Source organism: Rhopalosiphum padi, chromosome 1 (assembly GCF_020882245.1).
Source record: "Rhopalosiphum padi isolate XX-2018 chromosome 1, ASM2088224v1, whole genome shotgun sequence".
Lineage (NCBI taxonomy): Eukaryota > Metazoa > Arthropoda > Insecta > Hemiptera > Aphididae > Rhopalosiphum > Rhopalosiphum padi.
In genome coordinates this window covers 80,984,890-81,004,402 of record NC_083597.1, presented here as the reverse complement: position 1 = coordinate 81,004,402, position 19,513 = coordinate 80,984,890, and the positions used below count along the sequence as shown (strand labels likewise).

The 19,513-nt window shown below is 27.9% G+C and overlaps 2 protein-coding genes across 2 annotated transcripts; one reads left to right on the top strand and one right to left on the bottom strand.

Moving 5' to 3' along the window:
- Window positions 1-174: 174 nt before the first annotated feature.
- LOC132925277 (uncharacterized) lies at window positions 175-11,435 on the bottom strand. The gene is made up of 6 exons (XM_060989688.1): window positions 10,733-11,435; window positions 4,153-4,242; window positions 1,612-1,737; window positions 1,389-1,507; window positions 1,084-1,252; window positions 175-988 (listed from the first exon to the last, which is right to left on the bottom strand). The coding sequence occupies exons 1-6, from the start codon at window positions 10,928-10,930 to the stop codon at window positions 629-631; spliced, it is 1,062 nt and encodes a 353-aa protein (XP_060845671.1). The 5' UTR covers window positions 10,931-11,435; the 3' UTR covers window positions 175-628.
- A 68-nt stretch (window positions 11,436-11,503) lies between these two features.
- LOC132925269 (solute carrier family 53 member 1-like) lies at window positions 11,504-16,924 on the top strand. The gene is made up of 10 exons (XM_060989682.1): window positions 11,504-12,031; window positions 12,108-12,261; window positions 12,329-12,576; window positions 14,630-14,891; window positions 14,960-15,324; window positions 15,401-15,548; window positions 15,621-15,815; window positions 15,894-16,063; window positions 16,211-16,344; window positions 16,415-16,924. The coding sequence occupies exons 1-10, from the start codon at window positions 11,963-11,965 to the stop codon at window positions 16,668-16,670; spliced, it is 2,001 nt and encodes a 666-aa protein (XP_060845665.1). The 5' UTR covers window positions 11,504-11,962; the 3' UTR covers window positions 16,671-16,924.
- Window positions 16,925-19,513: the final 2,589 nt, after the last annotated feature.

Sequence of the window (19,513 nt, the reverse complement as noted above, 5' to 3'; positions counted from 1 at the left end):
ATTTATCAGTTAAATGCTTTAAATTACGTATTTCATCAGAAAAGATGAATTTAATTTTGTATGTAATTTAAATATATTAAGTATACATTTATATTGCATATATTATCATTCGATATTTTATATAAAAACTACTATTGAATGGAATAATTTAAAAAATAAAAATAATACACTTCATTAAGGAATATATAAACACATATATATTTGTACGTTCATACATCCTAATATTATTATATTTTAAATTAAAAAAGAATTATTGATTAAAGTACAAATCCTGCGTACAACAAAAATAATAAATTATATATCATTAAAATAAAATATAAAATTATACTGAATTAAGTAATGATAAATTATTAAGCAAAACACAGTGAAGGATAAAGCTATGGTAATATGTAAATTAAAACAGAAAAATAAAATTATTAAAATAAAAAAATGTGACAGTCATTAGAAATTAACTACTAAGATTATGAAAAACATGATATATAAAGAAAATTTAAGCACGCTAATTACAGCTAATACTTCCAAACAAATTAACTAAAATTAATGAAAACAATAAATAAAAATAAATTACTGAATACATAAGTCTTTCATATATACAATATTATGTTATATTGTATACTTAATTGTAAATTTATACCCAACAAACTTTAATAGGTGGCGAAGTGTTTGAACTTCCAGTCGTGTGGTAATTAAATGATTGATTGATAGGCGTAGTGGACACAGAACTCCATCTTCTTGAAACTTTATCAATTGGGAAATGTCCAGTTGGTGGCAATCCTAATTCGGGGTAAGTAGGAGAATTACTGTTATCGTGTGAACTGATTGATGAGAAACCACTCTCATCTTCTATAACATTATTCTTCTGCTTAGTTTCTTTTTTGAAAAAGTCTGATCCCTTAATAGATGTTTCACTCTGATTTGAACTGCTACTAGAAACTTCCAAGCATTTTATACCATTACAAACAGCTGGTAAGGAATCACAACTGCAGAGCTGTGGATTGGATAACAGTTAATAATTCTGATTATAATTCTATGAACACTAGAAAATAAAACGAGGTTACATTCAAGTGACCAACAAGCACTTACTGAAGAATTGCTGTTCTTTTCAAATAATGTACTATAGCATGGTGTCAAGTGTTGGACTAGATCTGGTTCTTTAGTATGAATTATAGACTGGACGGTGCGATACAATCTATAAGCTTCTAGCGAAAGCTTTTCTGTATATTCACATCTATTACTCTTCAGTGATGGTCTCCTAGATAAAGATAATTATTACAAATAAATTAGGTAAATAAAAATGTTAACATTATTTATTCAAGATATATAATGAAGACATTATAAATAATATTGTCTTATTGTCTTAAAATTGTTTTTTTTTAATATTAATTTACCTATTCTTAATGGGCAGATTAGGTTTATCGAGGTTGGAGTTCAAAGACGTGTGTGCTTTTTCCAAGAATTTAGATACTTGCTCTAACACTGCTTTATACATTTGATTACTCGCCTCAACCTGTAAACAATTTTCAAAAGTTATTTGTGTTAAAAAAAGTATATGCGATTATGGCAACAAAAAATATGTATACATATATTATAATAAACATGTATAACATGCACCTGTTTAAGTTGCCACTGAAGAGTGTCTACTTGGGATTTTGCCAATGTCAACTCGATGCAAGGTGCCTGGTCATTGGCATCTTTCTGCATCAGTTTCTCATGTTTGGAACGTAAGTCGTCGTAAAGCTAGCAAAAATAAAACACCAAATGGTAATTTATTATTAATCAACACGGGGAAACATGATAAGTACTTAGCAATAATGGTTTTCGTAGGGCGATTATACAGCAGGACGACGAATTATTTACTTATTTATATTTTGTTTAATGTAGAAATAAAAAAGACAAAATCATCGGGTACCCAAGTCATGGTTGATAAACCATGTGTGAATCCTGTACCGTTCTGGAACTGGGTTTACTACTTGTGCGCACAAAATGTTAAACAGGTTACTCAATTTTCAAAATGCAAAATATCCAAATTTTAGTTAATGCTATAGGGCGAAGGATAAATAACGAAATTGTTTAAGTATGAATAATCTTGACCTAATATAGAATACGTGATCTCTATGATATAATAGATGCGACTTTCTCTTCATAATATTAATACAAAGTATAATATAGGTAAGTACCATAAATATTCTGACTAAAACGAGTACATACAATAAAACAATATGATAATACGATTGTCACGGGAGTGCATATTATTTGATTTAATAAGTGCGTAATTAAAAAAATATAGGCATCTATCAGTTAAGTATCAGTACTTATATTTGCTGTTGCCACATATTTATTTACACAACACACAAAATGTGTTTTAAGTAGCTCAGATTATATGTGTATATTAGTTATAAATATGAATATTAAAATAAATGTAATGCTTTTAGTCCAATAATTTCTGATTATTAGTTCATACAAGGCGCAAAAAATATATGTACATGGATTAAAGTAGATTACCTTCATTTCGATATCGTTGAAATCGATTAAATAATAAAATGCCCATTTTAAGTATCATAAATATATAGCTACGAGCCTGGCGAAGACTAACTTAACCACCACCATTAATAAAAATGTTGAAACACGGTTGACATTACAGCAAAACATATAAAAAAATAACCACAAAGAATTTGACGGGTAATGAATCAGAATAATAATAATATAGGTTTACCATGTACTGAGGCATACTATTATGAAATAACAATGGCCAAACAACATTTAAAGGAATTATGCTCTGGCTGTATTATACGTGTAATTATACACTCTATATATGCATGAACATGAAATTTGTGACAGACTGACATTATGAGTAACAAAACCATGCAAGTCGGGCAATTGATCGAATGCTAGAGAGAAAGCATTTTTTTTTACTTTAACAAAAATAATTAAAATAATAGTAATAACCCCCCACATTACGGCAGGTGTATTCTGAAGTATTATTCATAATTGTTTTGTTTTATGATCAATTAATTTCTCACGCTTTTAAATCAGAAATATTGATCAAATTTTATTCTGCAATAACAATAACAACATCAAAAGTAGGCTATATTTTATAACAATTGACAAAGAGCCAATAATATTCAGTGAAAGTATATTTCTTTAGAATAGTTATTTTTCACTAATGTGCCATTATTATTATAATATTATCTGATTATTATTAATTTTATAACAATCTCACTTTCAGCAAGATAAACATAATACGATCTGATGCAACAGACCTTGCTAATATCGACTAGTAACTAGCAAATGCAATGCAAAAGTAGAAGAAGTTACACTTTAGTAATAAATAAAAGAAAATTTGTAGTGATTGTTCAATACTGTTCTAGTTTTCAAAGAAACGTATATAGGTACCTATTGATTTCATTCACCAGAGTATAATTTCATGCAACAAATACACATATTTTTCGGTATATGTAATAATGTAATATTTAAAATTTTCGAAGGTTAAAAATCCAATTTTTACACTGGTTATACGTTCGAGGTTTGCTTTGATTATGATTTTAAGAACGATAAGAAAATAATGTATTTAATACTATAGCGAATTCTGTGAAATTCAGTACACCGACGACAGACTCTTGGGTCTCCCTACCACAAATTGGCCGGATTGCACAATGTTATTAGTTTAATATTACCTCTTTTTGATCAGTTATTATTTTATTATATTCAGTCAACGGAGAAATAAATAAACCATACCTACTGAATCAATGCACGGGTGTATAGTGTACTTATTTTTAGTTTATAAATCACAAAATAAATGAACAAATGAGTTGTACAATTGGAAAGCTAGCGATTTTACCGGCGATTTTTTTTTTTTGTAACTAATCTAGATTTTTTCGCATAATAATAAAGAAAAAATGATCTCTTGCTGCAGGCCATTTTAAAATTATTTTATTTTTGTGGATGTACCTACTTAGAAAAAAAATAAACTCAACCTATTTATTTATAAACATCATTCAAGTATCTATGATTACTAGATTTCCAATTTTTTTACAATACTATTGCAAACGAACATTTTTTTGTAGGTAATAACATTAAATTACTTATCTATATCCATTGAATAACTAATTCTATATTTTTAAGAAACTATAAATTAAGTAGGAAGTTACTTACATTTTGTAAATGTTTGTATTCTTTTCTAATAAACTCGAACGATTCATTGTTTTCATTTGTTTCAAACCTTTGAGAAAGTCTTCTATTTACCTAGAAATCATAATATTTCATATATATTAATCAAATTAGTTATCAACAGCATAATATTTTTATTTAACATTAATCGTCCATATAAATATATATAGATATAATTAATATCTACAATGAAATAACATAATATATTAAAAAATAAGATAGGTATTATGTATAAACGATATACATATTCACAGTTAAAATAATGCTATATACCGTCAACAATGGAATTTTAATAGTATAGTGCCAGAAAATATATGAATAATATCGAGAATACTTGACATTTTTCATGGAGAAAGTTGTCTAAATTATTACAAAATAATTTCAATAACAGTAATAATGGTAAAGACGATTCAAGTATTAACAATTTTTTTGTCTGACGTAACAATCACATTTCATCAACTATTCATTTGTGTGTCATAGATATTTGAATTATACTCTTGCCGAAGAAAATTGTATAACATACGGGCGTTACATAGGAAATTAGTGTGGAAATGAATACACGTAGAATATACTGTTTATACAATTTAGACTAGAGGACGCGTCAGTAATTTCTGCGGGCTAAACGCATTCATAAAATGCGTTAAAAATAATAAAATAAAACCATGATAATTTTATGGTCTAATTATTCATCGCATTAATTAAACGGGAACGAAAGTTTATTTAATAATTTTTATGGAAATTAAAAAAAAAGAAAACAATGATGTATCGAACAGTTTTTAAAAATATAAACTATATAAAAACTACATTTTTATTTAAAGTTATAGTTTTTCATTTAATTCATTCAAACTTACTTAGTAACGTTACACGAGTAGTATGGCGACTATCGTCATTATTATTTATTTATATTTTGTACATAATATTTAACACTATATGATAACTGTTCATATGTGTAAACTTTACTTGATTTAAGAGCATTATAATGTAGATAGGTATTTTCTTGTATTTGCATAATACTTATAAACAACGGCATATTATCTGTAACATATTATAGACCTCAAACTCATCGTGATCCTATCGTGATCATATCAACTATTACATTTGATAATTATTACACAACTCAATGCATTACTATTCACTTTCGCGAAATTTACTAATTTTATTCAATTTCAAATATAATTTTGACGTATCAACAACTTTTTAGTCTTACCACAGCAAATTCTACTATATATTAGAGTATACTAGTATTATACCAAGTACTTTGAAGAACTAGATATACTTAACTAAATAACTTAAATGGAACAATGAAATAAACCCAACAATGTATTATAACATTAACTTAAGAATATATTTAAATACTTTTAACTCATCGTGGTTTTGTCCGAGGTAGTACAGTTAATAATAATTTGGAACCATATATTAATTCAAATTGAATTTTATTATAACGGTATTTTTTGCTCGAAAATTCCCATGAAATACAAATATAATTATAATAAGTTTATGACTGTTGCTAATATAGTTGTAGATATCCGGGGTAGTACTGACTGATGTATGCCACTTACCGGAAACAATGGCAGTGTTTCAAGATAAAAACGTTTAAAAAATGCAAAACCTGCAAACTGCCGTGGTGTTGATAAATTACACTGTGTCCGGCTATTCTTTACCGCTACTTTTACTGCGGACCTTTATACTGTAATTTTGGTAAAAAATATTCCATTATTTCAGGGTTCTACGTTAATTTGTAGACATTAGCAAAATGGATACATCTTTAACACCATTTAAATATCCTATTCTTGAAAAATAAAAATATCTAAATAATAAAATTCTACATAAACGTAGATAATTATATGAATTATACGAAGTATGTACATAATTGTATATCATATATTCATCTCAGTTAATTATCCTAACATTATTTGAACCCAAATAACGTAAAATTGGCAAACTATACGCTAGGTACTAAAATGAACGATCCCAGACAAAACCTACTAACAAATTTTACTAAATATTTAAATTTTTTTATAAAAATTAGAATAATGCATGTTTTATTATAATTTACATCATCAATAATTTATGCACTAAACGAATCGATACGTTGGAAATAGAACACCTCTAATCTCCTTATAATATTAATTATTACTATGTCATTACAATAATGTCTAATCCTTTTAAAATGCAGTAATATTTAGTTAAAAATTGAAACAATAATAAAATGTCAACATAGCAAAAGTTATCAGAGAGTAATTAAGTAACATATTAAAATTTAATTATAATGAAAACATTTAAATTTAGATAAATATTATTGATATTGTCTACTTGTTTGTCTAAACTCATCAGTTGAAATCATGAAGGCTAAAAGATTTATATTCTAGTCTTCATGGTTGAAAATTAGAAATATAACTTTAAACTATTATATTATGAAACTATAATAAATTAATAACTATATTCTAAAAATAAAACTTTATTTTAGGGGCCGAAATGAAAATTAATAACAGTATATTAATGTAGATAATAGAGATTTGCACAGGCCAAAAAGTTGCAGCCTGGATCGAGGAAGTCCGTATTTGTTTTTTATCAATCCGACACGGGTAGAATTTTTCATGAGTAAGCCCGTCCTACTGTCCTAGTCAGGATAGCGGATATCCCAGTGTTTTTGGAATAGTGCCCTGCCTGGTCTGGGTAATTTTTTGTAAATTATTTGTATTTTTTTTTTATATATATAATATATATAAATTAAGTACACAGGTACGCAGTAAAATACATTTTTATAGAAACAATACATCTATCAAAACCTTCAAAACATATCGTTATAAATGTATTAATATTACCCAATACATTAATCCTATTGAAACACGCCGAAAAGTCCTAATCAGAGCATGGCGAGTTTTATACATAGATATAATAAAATGTCAATAAAGTTAAACATAAACGGGAAGCCCAAAAAAATAAACTTAAACTTGATGAGATAATCAAAATACATAATTATTAATTTCATATCATAAGCCATCAAACATCGCGTTTTTACCGGATTGTTTTATCAAATAGCAATTAATAATAATATTATGAACCTATGTATAATATATAAATCTAACTTCGGCCCGGCCCAGATCTTGATTACCAAATACAAGATCTGCCCCGTGCAGGATTTTTAATAGGTTTACTATAATATTAATATAATAATAATCAGGTCCTATACTTGTATGTTCAATATCATAATCCGAAATTCGTTATGGGCAGTACGGAATTATTAAATGTGTAACAAACTAACATCTAATTTGTAATTGTAACAGTATTATTTTCATTGATTATAAATTACAGTAAATGATTTTTTAATAATCACTGACATTATTTTTTAGTTTTTTGCAGTGATTATAAAATCGATAATTTAAACGAAGCTATAAATTAATAACGAAAACATTTTACGTTTAGAATAATACTGTGCTATTTTTAATATTGAAATAAATTGGTCTCTTACTAAATTTAAAGATACAAAATAAGAATTAAGAATAATCCCATGGATAGATAATTACAGAAAATCAAAATCTTTAATATTTAAATTTTGAAGTAAGTTAAGCAAATTAAGAGCATTTTAAAATTTACTTTACTTAAATATTATGAAAATTAAGAGTAAAATGAATTCTCCTAAAAGGAATTTTTTCTGCTAACATTAATTACGTTAAATACAATATGCGTTTAAGACGGAAACAATAAATGCGCGTATAGGATGATCTCAAGTAATAAATGATAACCTATCACTGATAGGTATTTATTCACCAAATTATTTTATAAATAATTAAGATACTGCATATTGACTATTTAACATATTATTTCTGATATTATAAAAAACACCTTAAATATAATATGGTATACTTTTTAAAAAAAAAACGAAGTTAATAATTAGAAAACTTCTATTTGTCAATTATTCTATAATATTTTCATTGTTTAATGTGTTTACCTAATTACAAATAAATTAATTTATGAAAAAACAGTGAAATGGTAAGGTAGGTCACAAGACAAATATGTTCATAAATGTTAGGGACAAAACTGGTAACTATTATACCATACAAAACACAACTACCTATATTATGAATTTATGAATAATGGGTAGGTACAAAAATAATATAACTACCACCTACCAACGACAAAAAATACATTTTTTTAATACATAATTTTATCTAAGTATCCATATCGTTGTTAACTTTTTTGACACAATAACCGAATGTAAAATTGACCTTTAAACCGTTACACTCCACGTACTTTCTATTCAAGATATCATGGCTCATATTATAAAATTATAAATTATCCATATTCAGTTATTCACTAGAAACAGTACAAACATTAGTGTTCATAAAGTATGCATTTTTAAACGAGTATTTTGTGTCGGTATGCTATATTATATGCGTACTTATTAGTAATTAACTTTACACACTACATATTATAAGAAACGCCTATTTTCAACAGGTATCACATGAAAAATTAACACTGGTATAGTGTCATAGTGGTATCTAAACAAACTATAATACCTATCTAAATCCAACAAATCTCAAATCAGTAATTTGTTATTTATTTTATAATATTTAATAATAGCCTTGATTTAGTAGTATTAGTAGTATCTGATATGTAGTGTGTACCTACTTGGATAAAACTTCTGGTAACATCCAAATGAAGTCTAAATATAAATGTATTTAATTTAAATAATTTGGCATGCGTAAGAATGATAAACTATTAGGCTATAACAAAAGCTTAATATTTAAGTGCTTAGTAAATTATATTATAATGAACACAGCAATGAAATACCTATAAAACAATATCTTTATCTATAATGCTATAATTTTTTGATAAGAAATATTTAAGTTTTCGTTTGTATGATGATTATAATTAGAAAGAAACACTACATCATACAAATTATAGACCCAAGTTTTTATAAAATCATTAAAAAAATAAATGTTCTATAAATACCTAACGGCCAACTATTAATAATTATTGTGTAAATAACATTATCCTCGAAATTATCAATACATTTACATACGCCTTCAATATTTTTAATATAATATATATTATACACATCATATTAAAGGTTACTTTTAATATTTTACGATTATGCATAGAAAAAGATAACATATTAAACCGGTTTTATTTGATTCATGGTCAAATCAAATCAAGCCTTTTATGGTTCTTTGATCTTGCATCTTCAACAATATTTTAAGTTTTAACCTCTTGCATCATTATTAAGTAGGTACACAAGTAAATAATAAAATAGTAGCGGGTATAAGAAACAGCCAGGCGTATATTATAGAGACTACGTATATGAAAGATTCTTTTTCGAATATATCAGTAAATTTTCAAAAAAAAAATGTTAGTACTTGAGTTTTTAGACACCTAGGCACAATATTTATCAGTTATCACCATGTACAGATACGAGTATTAAATTTATATTATTATAATATGTCTGCAAATTTTGTGTCTAGCCTACTAATATTTTCTTCCTATATCAGCTACTGAATAAATTGATAAATACCCAATATATAAACTTCTATCCTCTAATCTTTCTTTTAACATTATTGTGATTAAAAAATGCCGTAAAATATAATGACAATAATATGTCAGTATATAAAATTGAACAAAAAATTACGAAATACATTGATAAAAATAACATTAGAAATTTATAATTATTTAAAATTTAAATTTATTACGAGGTTAATCGTTATACTTAATGGTAATACTACTAAGTACAAACAATATACATAATGAAATATAAAGGTTTTTATAAATTGTAACTATATTCATTAATTCATTTTTTTTTTTTACTATATTATTGTATAGTTTTAATTTATAAAAATACAAATACTATGAATACTATATATATATGCATAATAATAATAATTATTATAGCCAAAATAAACAAACATTTAAAACGCTTGGAAATTGTAAGTAACACGAGTAAACTAAACCTCCCCCTCCCCTAATCAGGGTCATCAGGTGGTATTCTCAATATAATAATAAACATGTCGGTAAGCGGATACCTACCGGAAATTGCATTTTTTTTATATTGCCGACTTCTTGGGAAAAAAATTTAATAACGGTAGGTATACCAAAATTGTTGGGTAGAAATACCTAAAACCACATTTCCGAGCTCATCAACATAAACCGACGCGAATAATTAATTTTTTTCTTTCGAATCGACACAACAAACGGAACGCCGGGTTCCTCCCATAATAATAACGAAAAGTTTTTTCCGAGCTCCAATTTAACACCATCCCCCCTAGCAACCGGTCAATGGCATAACTGCAATAACGCAGGTAAACATCGAACCACGCCTCGGGCAAAACCCATTTCGCTTATCTGACACGTACGGCGAAGTGGGTAATAATATTATTATCTCGCAACTAGTATTTACCCGGTCAGCGGCAACGTGAAGTCAATCAACATCGTGAAAAGATACGCCTCAGGTTTAGACAATAATATATTATTTAATAGTACGATACACAATAACGATAATCATAAAACCTTGTTCGGGATGACGAAAAATGAGGGAATCCGTTATTTTTTTTTTTTAAATTTTAATTACCTTCCGCTGCGATCCGACGGTGTTGTACCGTTCGTTGCCGGTCAAGTCTAGATCGGCAAAGTTCAGGGACTTAGTCGTCTCGAGCGCCATGGACTTGGCGAACGAACTTTTGAAGTACTGCCGTTGATTGTGGTATTGGTCCCGGTCGCCGTCGGACAGACCGTCAAACGAACCTGACAAATAATGATTTCTTTCCATTTCCGGTAGCGGCGCACACTTCCACCCGGACGAGAACCACCGTCGTCGTAGTCGTTTCACGGGCAATAAACAAACACGAAACGATTGCAGCGGTGCATATACACTCTCACACACGCGTGCTCGAGTCGTCGACCTTTTACAATTTATTATTACACCTCGTGCAATATTGTATACTACCTATATGCGTTATTTTTTCTTGAAACTAGGCCAAACGGTCCAGCGAAAAAAAAATATGTCCGGTACTCCGGTGGCGTGCCCCGCTGGAATGCGATTAAATATAGATCCCGGTCTCAAACGGACAGCGTAGACTTCCGCAAAAATCCGCGGCGGCCGGGCAAACAAAAATAAAAACGGAAAAAATTCAAAACGTCACATGGGCCCCCCACTGCGCGCGCGCAACAAAACTGTCGCGAGTCGCTGTAATCGCACGGGCCACGGACGTGAAAAGCACCGCATACGGCATCGGCGGCCGACGGGAAACGACGACGCTGGACGACGGATGGCTAACGATAGCGCCGACGAAAACAGCCGTCGCCGGACGCGCCACGCGCGCGACACACTCGGTCGCACCCGGTGGTGGGCGGGCGGCGGTGGCGGCGAACGGTTATCGCGGTTGCGGTTCCGTCCGCACGAGCGCTCTGCCCGCGTCGACCGCGTGCACGCGAAACGTTCGGTTATCACTTATCAAGCGCGGCGGTTATCGCAGTCGACGGTAAAAAAAAAAAAAAAACACAGCACTTCAAAATTATTGTTCTCACTTATCTTCATTCTCCGTCATCGACTGGCGCGACTAACATCGCAGTGTTGCGATATCGGCGTATTGCGCACACGATCGGTCGTACTACGGCGGTTAGTACTTCCGATATACTTACACACATGACTTGAACTCGCTGTGATCTTAGGTACTTAACGTCTTTTCTCGTTTGCATTCTTCCTCTTTTCTTTTTTTATTTTCGTTCGTTTCACTTGTCCACCGGTTCCCACCTCTCGCCCCGCCCAAGCTACGCTAGTATTGTTTTAGTCTCCACCGAAATGAAGTTCGCCGAACATCTCCAGGCTCACATCACGCCAGAATGGCGGAAACAGTACATCAACTACGAGGTACGTATACTGAGAGCCCGCCAATCTTTACACGGTACTCACGACTCACTGCTATTTTCCTCCTGTTATTGTCTAGGACATGAAAGAGATGCTCTACAAAATTATAGAAGAAGCACCTTCAGTAGAGTCCACGGACCCCGAAAACCTGCATCGCCGTTTCATTCAATTCGACGAACATTTTTTACAGTATTGCGAAAAGGAATTGGCTAAAATCAATGTTTTCTACTCAGGTTTGTGTACTGTATACTAAATAGTATAATTTTTTATAACCTATATTGTATTATGATGATTTTTTAGAAAAACTTGCTGAAGCAATGCGTAAGTTTGCAACATTAAAGAATGAGCTTGACTTGCTCTCATCCACTGCAATCAAAATGAAAGATTACGGTAAAAAGTCTGATTCCAATAAACTGAATTTACCTCAACGCAAAGTACAAGAGCTTAAATTAGCTTTCAGCGAATTTTATTTGAGCTTGATACTATTGCAAAATTACCAAAATCTGAACTATACAGGTTTTAAAAAGATTTTGAAAAAACATGATAAGGTTTGTATTTTTATAAATAATATCTTAGTATAAGTTTATTTTTTTTAATTCATAGCATTGTGTTGTTGAACTCTTAGGTTTGGTAAAATATTTTTATTTCTTATGTTTGATTTTAATATCACTCTTTAGAATCTAATACTTATTTATTATTACCTACTTAATTGATAAACTGTGATCTCAAATGTTTTTACTGTCATCAATTTGTATACCCAATTATACCTTATCATTTAGTTTCTAATTACTTTCTTATAATCTAATCCGCTTATAATTTTTTTTATTTGCCTTTCTTTATTTGATTAACAAATATTATGTTGAATTAGTTTTATTGGAATTCTGTATTATCAGTATTTCTTTTTTTTTTTAACAAAAAGTAATTGTAGACATTGCCACATTGGTTTTAAATGTTCATAGTTATTAGCTATTTTCCAATCTTTTATTTGTACACAAATATAATTTGTATGTCAATAATAAATTAATCAACTAATTATGTTTATACAATTTAAATTACTTCTTTTTTTGTCAATACTAATGTATTATGTATGACGACATCAGATGAATAATGAAATTACTGGAAGTATATGATTACTTTTGTAGTTTGCTGGGTTAGGTTATAGTAGAAAAATAATTGTTACACCTAATAAAATTAATGGATTGTTTCTTTAAAAAAATAAATACCTCTTTACAGAATTGCATGAACAACACCTTAAAATTTAATAAATCAATAACGAACTAATGATCCATTAAATGTTATCGAACCATTGAATTAATCAATTTTTCATACGACGATACAACATTGCATTAGGTATTTAAATTACTGTGATAGTTTAAGAATTAAAAATTTACTAAAGATGATATTAATAATTTATAAATATTTTTATAGTTTTGCTATTTATGCAGCTGAACATATTATATATATATATTTTAAATTATGCAACAAATCTTAATATTTAATTGAATTATTTGATTTTATCTGCATAACATATATTTTTATATTAAATTAATATATATTATATGTGTTGCTCATAGATATGTATACAAAAATTAAATATTAAAATTTTAATAATTTAACATTAATTTTATTATTCAGATAAAACAATTATACTTAAATATTTTTATCACTAAATTTAAATTTTACACTTTTCTTTAGTACTAAAATAAGCCTAGATAAATTATGTAATAGTAAACATAATAATCATACTTTGATTTTATCTTTTAAATCATTATAAAACCTAATCTAAATGTCTTCTTTTGTTTAAATTTTATTGATTTATCAATTCTGTGTCATATTTCATTATTATTAACTACTAATATTAAATGTGATATTTCAGATATTACATTCTTAGTACTATTATAGTTTTCTGCAATGAACAATATCTCTTGATTAAACATATTACATTTATCTAAGTAACCTCTTTTAATGTTATTACTTTTTTTTTTAGCTATATTCAACTAGGCAAAAGCTTAGTGTCTTACTTTAAGAATTTTACCCAACTGACTGCCCATTAAAGATACAATTGGAATCTGACAATTAAAAAAAAAATTGTTTGTTACATTTTATAAATTTTATTTTTTTCTTAAGATTTATCTTTATAATTTATACAGCTTAGTTTATGAGTCACATTAACAACTTAGGAAGTATTATTAAATGCATAAAAAATGTAATTGCTGTGAAGTATAGATTGTAATTTATTGGTTAAGCAGTGGCATAATTGAGTTTAATAAATGGATCACTGCTTTTCCTCCTTTATTATTTTTTTTATGTTTTATGTTTCATTTATATTTTACAATAATACAATTAGCATTAAATTCAATAAAAATGAATATTATCGTAAATAAACAAAACAAAAAATTAAGCTTATATAATATATAAGGTATCTAGACTAGAGAATCAGTTGTATTAAATGTTAACCTTCTCACATTTACAAAACTTTAGATAAGTTTTCAAAGGACCAAGGTATATTTCTTATTTTTTTTTTTGACATTTTTATCAAAAAAGTTTTAGTGTTGACATTTTGTTCTAAATTATTACATTTAAAAAAATTATATGTTTTAGTTGATGAATAAAGAAAGTGGTGCAAAGTGGCGCCAAGAACAAGTAGAAATATCTCATTTTTATACAAATAAAGACATATTACGCTTAATTAATGAAACAGAACATACTGTTACTCACGATCTGGAATTTGGTGATCGTCAAAAAGCTATGAAACGGCTTAGAGTTCCACCTCTAGGCGAAACACAAAGTCCTTGGACCACTTTTAAAGTAGGATTATACTTAGGATGCCTTATTGTTTTGCTAGTTGCAATTTTCATATCTGGTGAGTTTACATTGTACTTATAAGTATAAAAAAAATTATTTTTAAAAAGATTTGATTTATTGTTTTAGCTACTTTTGAAAAAAATACCAACATTAAACAAGCATTCCGTTTATATCGTGGACCATTCCTTATAATAGAGTTCCTTTTTCTGATGGGCATAAATGTTTATGGATGGCGATCTTCTGGTGTTAATCATGTCTTGATATTCGAACTGGATCCAAGAAAGCATGTCACTGAACAACACCTTTTTGAAATTGCAGGAATCCTTGGTGTTGTGTGTGCTCTTAGTATTTTAGGTTATTTATATTCTGATGCTCTGAGTATACCAGCATATATAAATCCATTGTCCTTAGTAATTTTATTTACACTGCTCATGATTAACCCAATTAAAATATTTTACTTTGAAGCAAGATTTTGGCTATTACGTATAGTAGTAAGTTCGTTATATATATATTTATAAAATTTTCTTTACTTTATATAATATTTCAAGTATAAAAATTATATTTTAGTGGCGAATGGCTTGTGCCCCATTTTATTATGTTGGATTTGCTGACTTTTGGCTTGCTGATCAATTGAACAGTCTTGTAACTGTTCTGCTCGACGCTCACTACTTGATTTGTTTTTACATTTACAATAATAATTGGTATCAAACTTCAGGTAAAACAAAATCTATTTTAAAATATTTTTCTTGAATTGGTCCATATTAATTTTGTATTTCAACAATTTTAGATGTTAAATTTAATGTTGAAGAATATTTTATTTCAAAAATGATAGTCAATTGTATTCCTGCTTGGATTCGGTTTGCTCAATGTATTAGACGTTACAGGGATACTGGTGAAACATTTCCACATTTAGCTAATGCTGGAAAGTATTCAACAACGTTTTTTGTTGTATTTGCTAGAGCATTGCTGAAAAAAACAAAAAGTAAGGAATCTTTTTGACTGTATGTTTATTGCTTATAAATATATTCAAATAAATTAAAATATTTTTAATTTGCTATAGATAATTATGCAGATAGTTATGACAATCCATTCTTTTTCTTTTGGATTATTTGTTCTGTGATAAGTTCAATTTATACATACACCTGGGATGTAAAAATGGACTGGGGTTTATTCAATAATAATTCTGGAGAATATACATTCTTAAGAGAAGAGATTGTATATGATAATACAGTGAGCTTAATTTTTATTTTATAGTTAAAAGGAAATTTTTAATAAATAGATATATGTATAGTTTTTTTTTCAATTTAACACATTTAAATTGTGCCATTAATCTCTTAACATGGAGTAAAATTTAAAAAATAAATTAATATGTTTTAGGGTTATTATTATTTTGCAATTGTTGAAGACCTCGTAATTAGATTATTATGGGTTCCACAATACATACTTACAAGTAATGGTATTTTAAGTACTGAAATGGCTAATTCTTTAGTATCACCTCTTGAAGTTTTTAGGTAAGGACTACAATTTAATATACTCAAATTGTGTGTGTTTTAAAAATCTATTTTTAATTATTATTTACAGAAGATTTGTATGGAATTTCTTCCGCTTAGAAAATGAACATCTAAACAATTGCGGTAAGTTCCGAGCAGTGAGAGATATTTCAATAGCACCAATTGATTTCTCTGATTCTGCTCAAATTGTACGTATGATGGATGAAGATATGAGTGTAACAAACAGACGGAAACGTAAACTTTTACCAACAAAGAAATCTTTAAAAGAAGATAAGTTGCAGTTAGTTACTGATCAGAATTCATATTCCTTGGATTTAACTGAATAAACCAAATAAAGAATTAACATAAAATATTTCTACTTTATTATTCCATTACATTTTGTATAGAAATATATTGTATTCTTAATAATAGACTTTGTAAGCTCAAGTATATTTATATATATACATATATATATATATATATAGTCGAAAACAATCGAATTTAATTTAATTTTTAGAACGTATTGTTGATGAATGTAATTTGCTTAATGTATTACTTAAAAAGAAATAAAAAAGGGTACTGAAGTGATTTTATACACTTACATACTGTGATCTCTAGTTTATTTAAGTAGTATAATATATTTTCAATTAACCTTGGGTATATAGTATTAGCTAAGATTTTATTATGGATACACGGGAAATTGATGCCTGCCTTATTTTTTTTTCTTGTGATTTAGAAAATTAATAATAGTCAATTCAACGTAATGAAAACATGTTTTCTACATAACTAATCTATTAATTCCTCTACTATTATTTGTTAATGTTCCTTTTAAATGTGTTTTCCAAGAAAGCCAAATTAGTTATAATTAAGGAATTTAACTATAGGTGTACACATTTATAAAAAATATATTTTTAATAACTATGATTTATAATTTATATTAATAAAACCTTCAGTATGATTGTCACTTAATTGTCATCGTGTATTATTATTATAATATTAAAAATAGTTTTATAATAAACATCTGTTATATTTTATTTATACATATATTTATAAACAGTTTATATTTGTTAAAATGGTTAATAAAATATTTAGAAATTATATGAATATTTAAATATTGTTTGTGAACTTTTTTACAAAATATTTTAAATTTGATTTAAATAATAATATATTATGTTTGATGATAAGGATTATGTGATAATTTAAGTACCTACCTAATTGTGAAATGTTTCAAGTTTCTACAATTTATATTTTTTGAATACAACAAAAAAATGTAGTTCAAGTTTGAATTAAAGAGGAAAAATTGTTATTTAAGTGTAAAGATTAATACATGTCGTCAAAATTTAAACTTCAATTGCTCATAAAAAATGTATACGGCTTAATGTATCATTTTAAATTACTAATAACAAAATTTGATTTTAAACCCCTTGTAGAAAAAATTATAGTTATATTAGAATAACTTATGAAATCTTAGTTTGCAAGCGTTGTTAATCACAAATAATTATTTTCTAACACATAAATCTTAAAATAAATAGCATGAAAAAAACCAAAATACCATGAAAATTATAAGTATCATGTCTAAAAGATGATAGGTTAGGTTAGGTTCAAAATATTTGGTGAAAAAAATGTATACAATTTAAAATTTTACCACTGCTAGGTCTTTTAGGTACTTAACCTAACCTGTACTGGCTATACTATCCAACAAGAGCGGTAACTGGACTTTTTTAAGACTTCGATAAATTGAAATTGAAGAATAGTTAGTCGAAACGTGAGTAAGGTAGCCTCCATACTAGATTAAAATTCTGCAATGAAAATTTTATTTTATAAACTACTTATTCTAAAACAAATTTTAGACGTCTATTTATAGACACAGTTATTGCGTGACGCTGTCATCAGCGATTAGATTATTCAAAGAAGTTAATAATTTTCATACTATACCTTCGCCAATTAGTACGTATCTATACTAACTATAACTATAAAAAACCGATGAGTAGTTAAACAGATATTATAGTGATATCAGATAATATACTGTAGGACACGGACTAAGAAATCTTAGTCCATGCTGTAGGATCAAAGAATAACCGCTATCTCATCATACACCCACTATAGTCACTACCCAGCACATCAGTTCATGGCAGTAAACGAGAAAAATAATATAATCTACCAACCGCATGTCCTCACACGAAAGCAATACAGAATTAAAAAAAATACTGGAAATAGTCACTGCAGACAAATGCAGTTAGGGATCTGTATCCGTAGTACGATCACATCTTATTTCTTAATGAATGTTTCTTGAATCATAGTTAGATTTAGTCAAGAATAACGATCTATTTATCTGTGTCTCTTTGTAACCCACGAGGTGAGTAGTCTGTCCTGTCTTATTAATGAAATTACGATGTATAAATAATTTATGAATAGGTATCTACATTAATTATTAATATATATTATATTTTATAGTTTTTTAACACATAGAACATCATAAAGTATTAGTAGGTACCTAGGTGGTACTCATTAAAATGAGTAAAAATTAGGTATCTACTTTATACAATTCAAAATTAAGTCATTATACTTATTGAATTAATAAATAATATTATGTTTTATACCTAATTGTACGTACCCTGTAGTTAGTTGACAAATCGGTAAGCCGATTAATTTTGTTTAACTGTTCAACTGGAGAAGGAACTCACTCACTCAAGGAAGTATTAAAAATTAAAATATGAATATTGAAACTTCAAATCCATGGTTAGGTGTGTTGCCGAATCAATAAACGCTTTTTCTCATATGGACCACGCGGCCACCTGTTGATGGTTTTTTTGAAAAAATAATTAATTTTAAGTATTTTTTAGAGTTAATGGTGTTTGTGAGATATCTACAAATATGCTAGAATGTGCAAAAAAACATCGCCCTATCTTTTAAAACAATCATGCGCATTTTACTGATATTACTGACATTATTGTGGTCTGGTATGGAACTATTTGGCTTGCTTAAAAATTTGGCAGCTATATTTTTAAACTAAAATGGCACCCTATTAAATATTTCATATTTTGTACTATAATATTTTTCTTGGAATTCAGAATTTTAAAAATTAAATCTTGAACGAATAATTAAATAGTTATAAGTAATTACACCTTTAGTGGAAGGAGTAGCGCACCAACATTTTATGACTTATCTATGTACAATATACCACGATTCA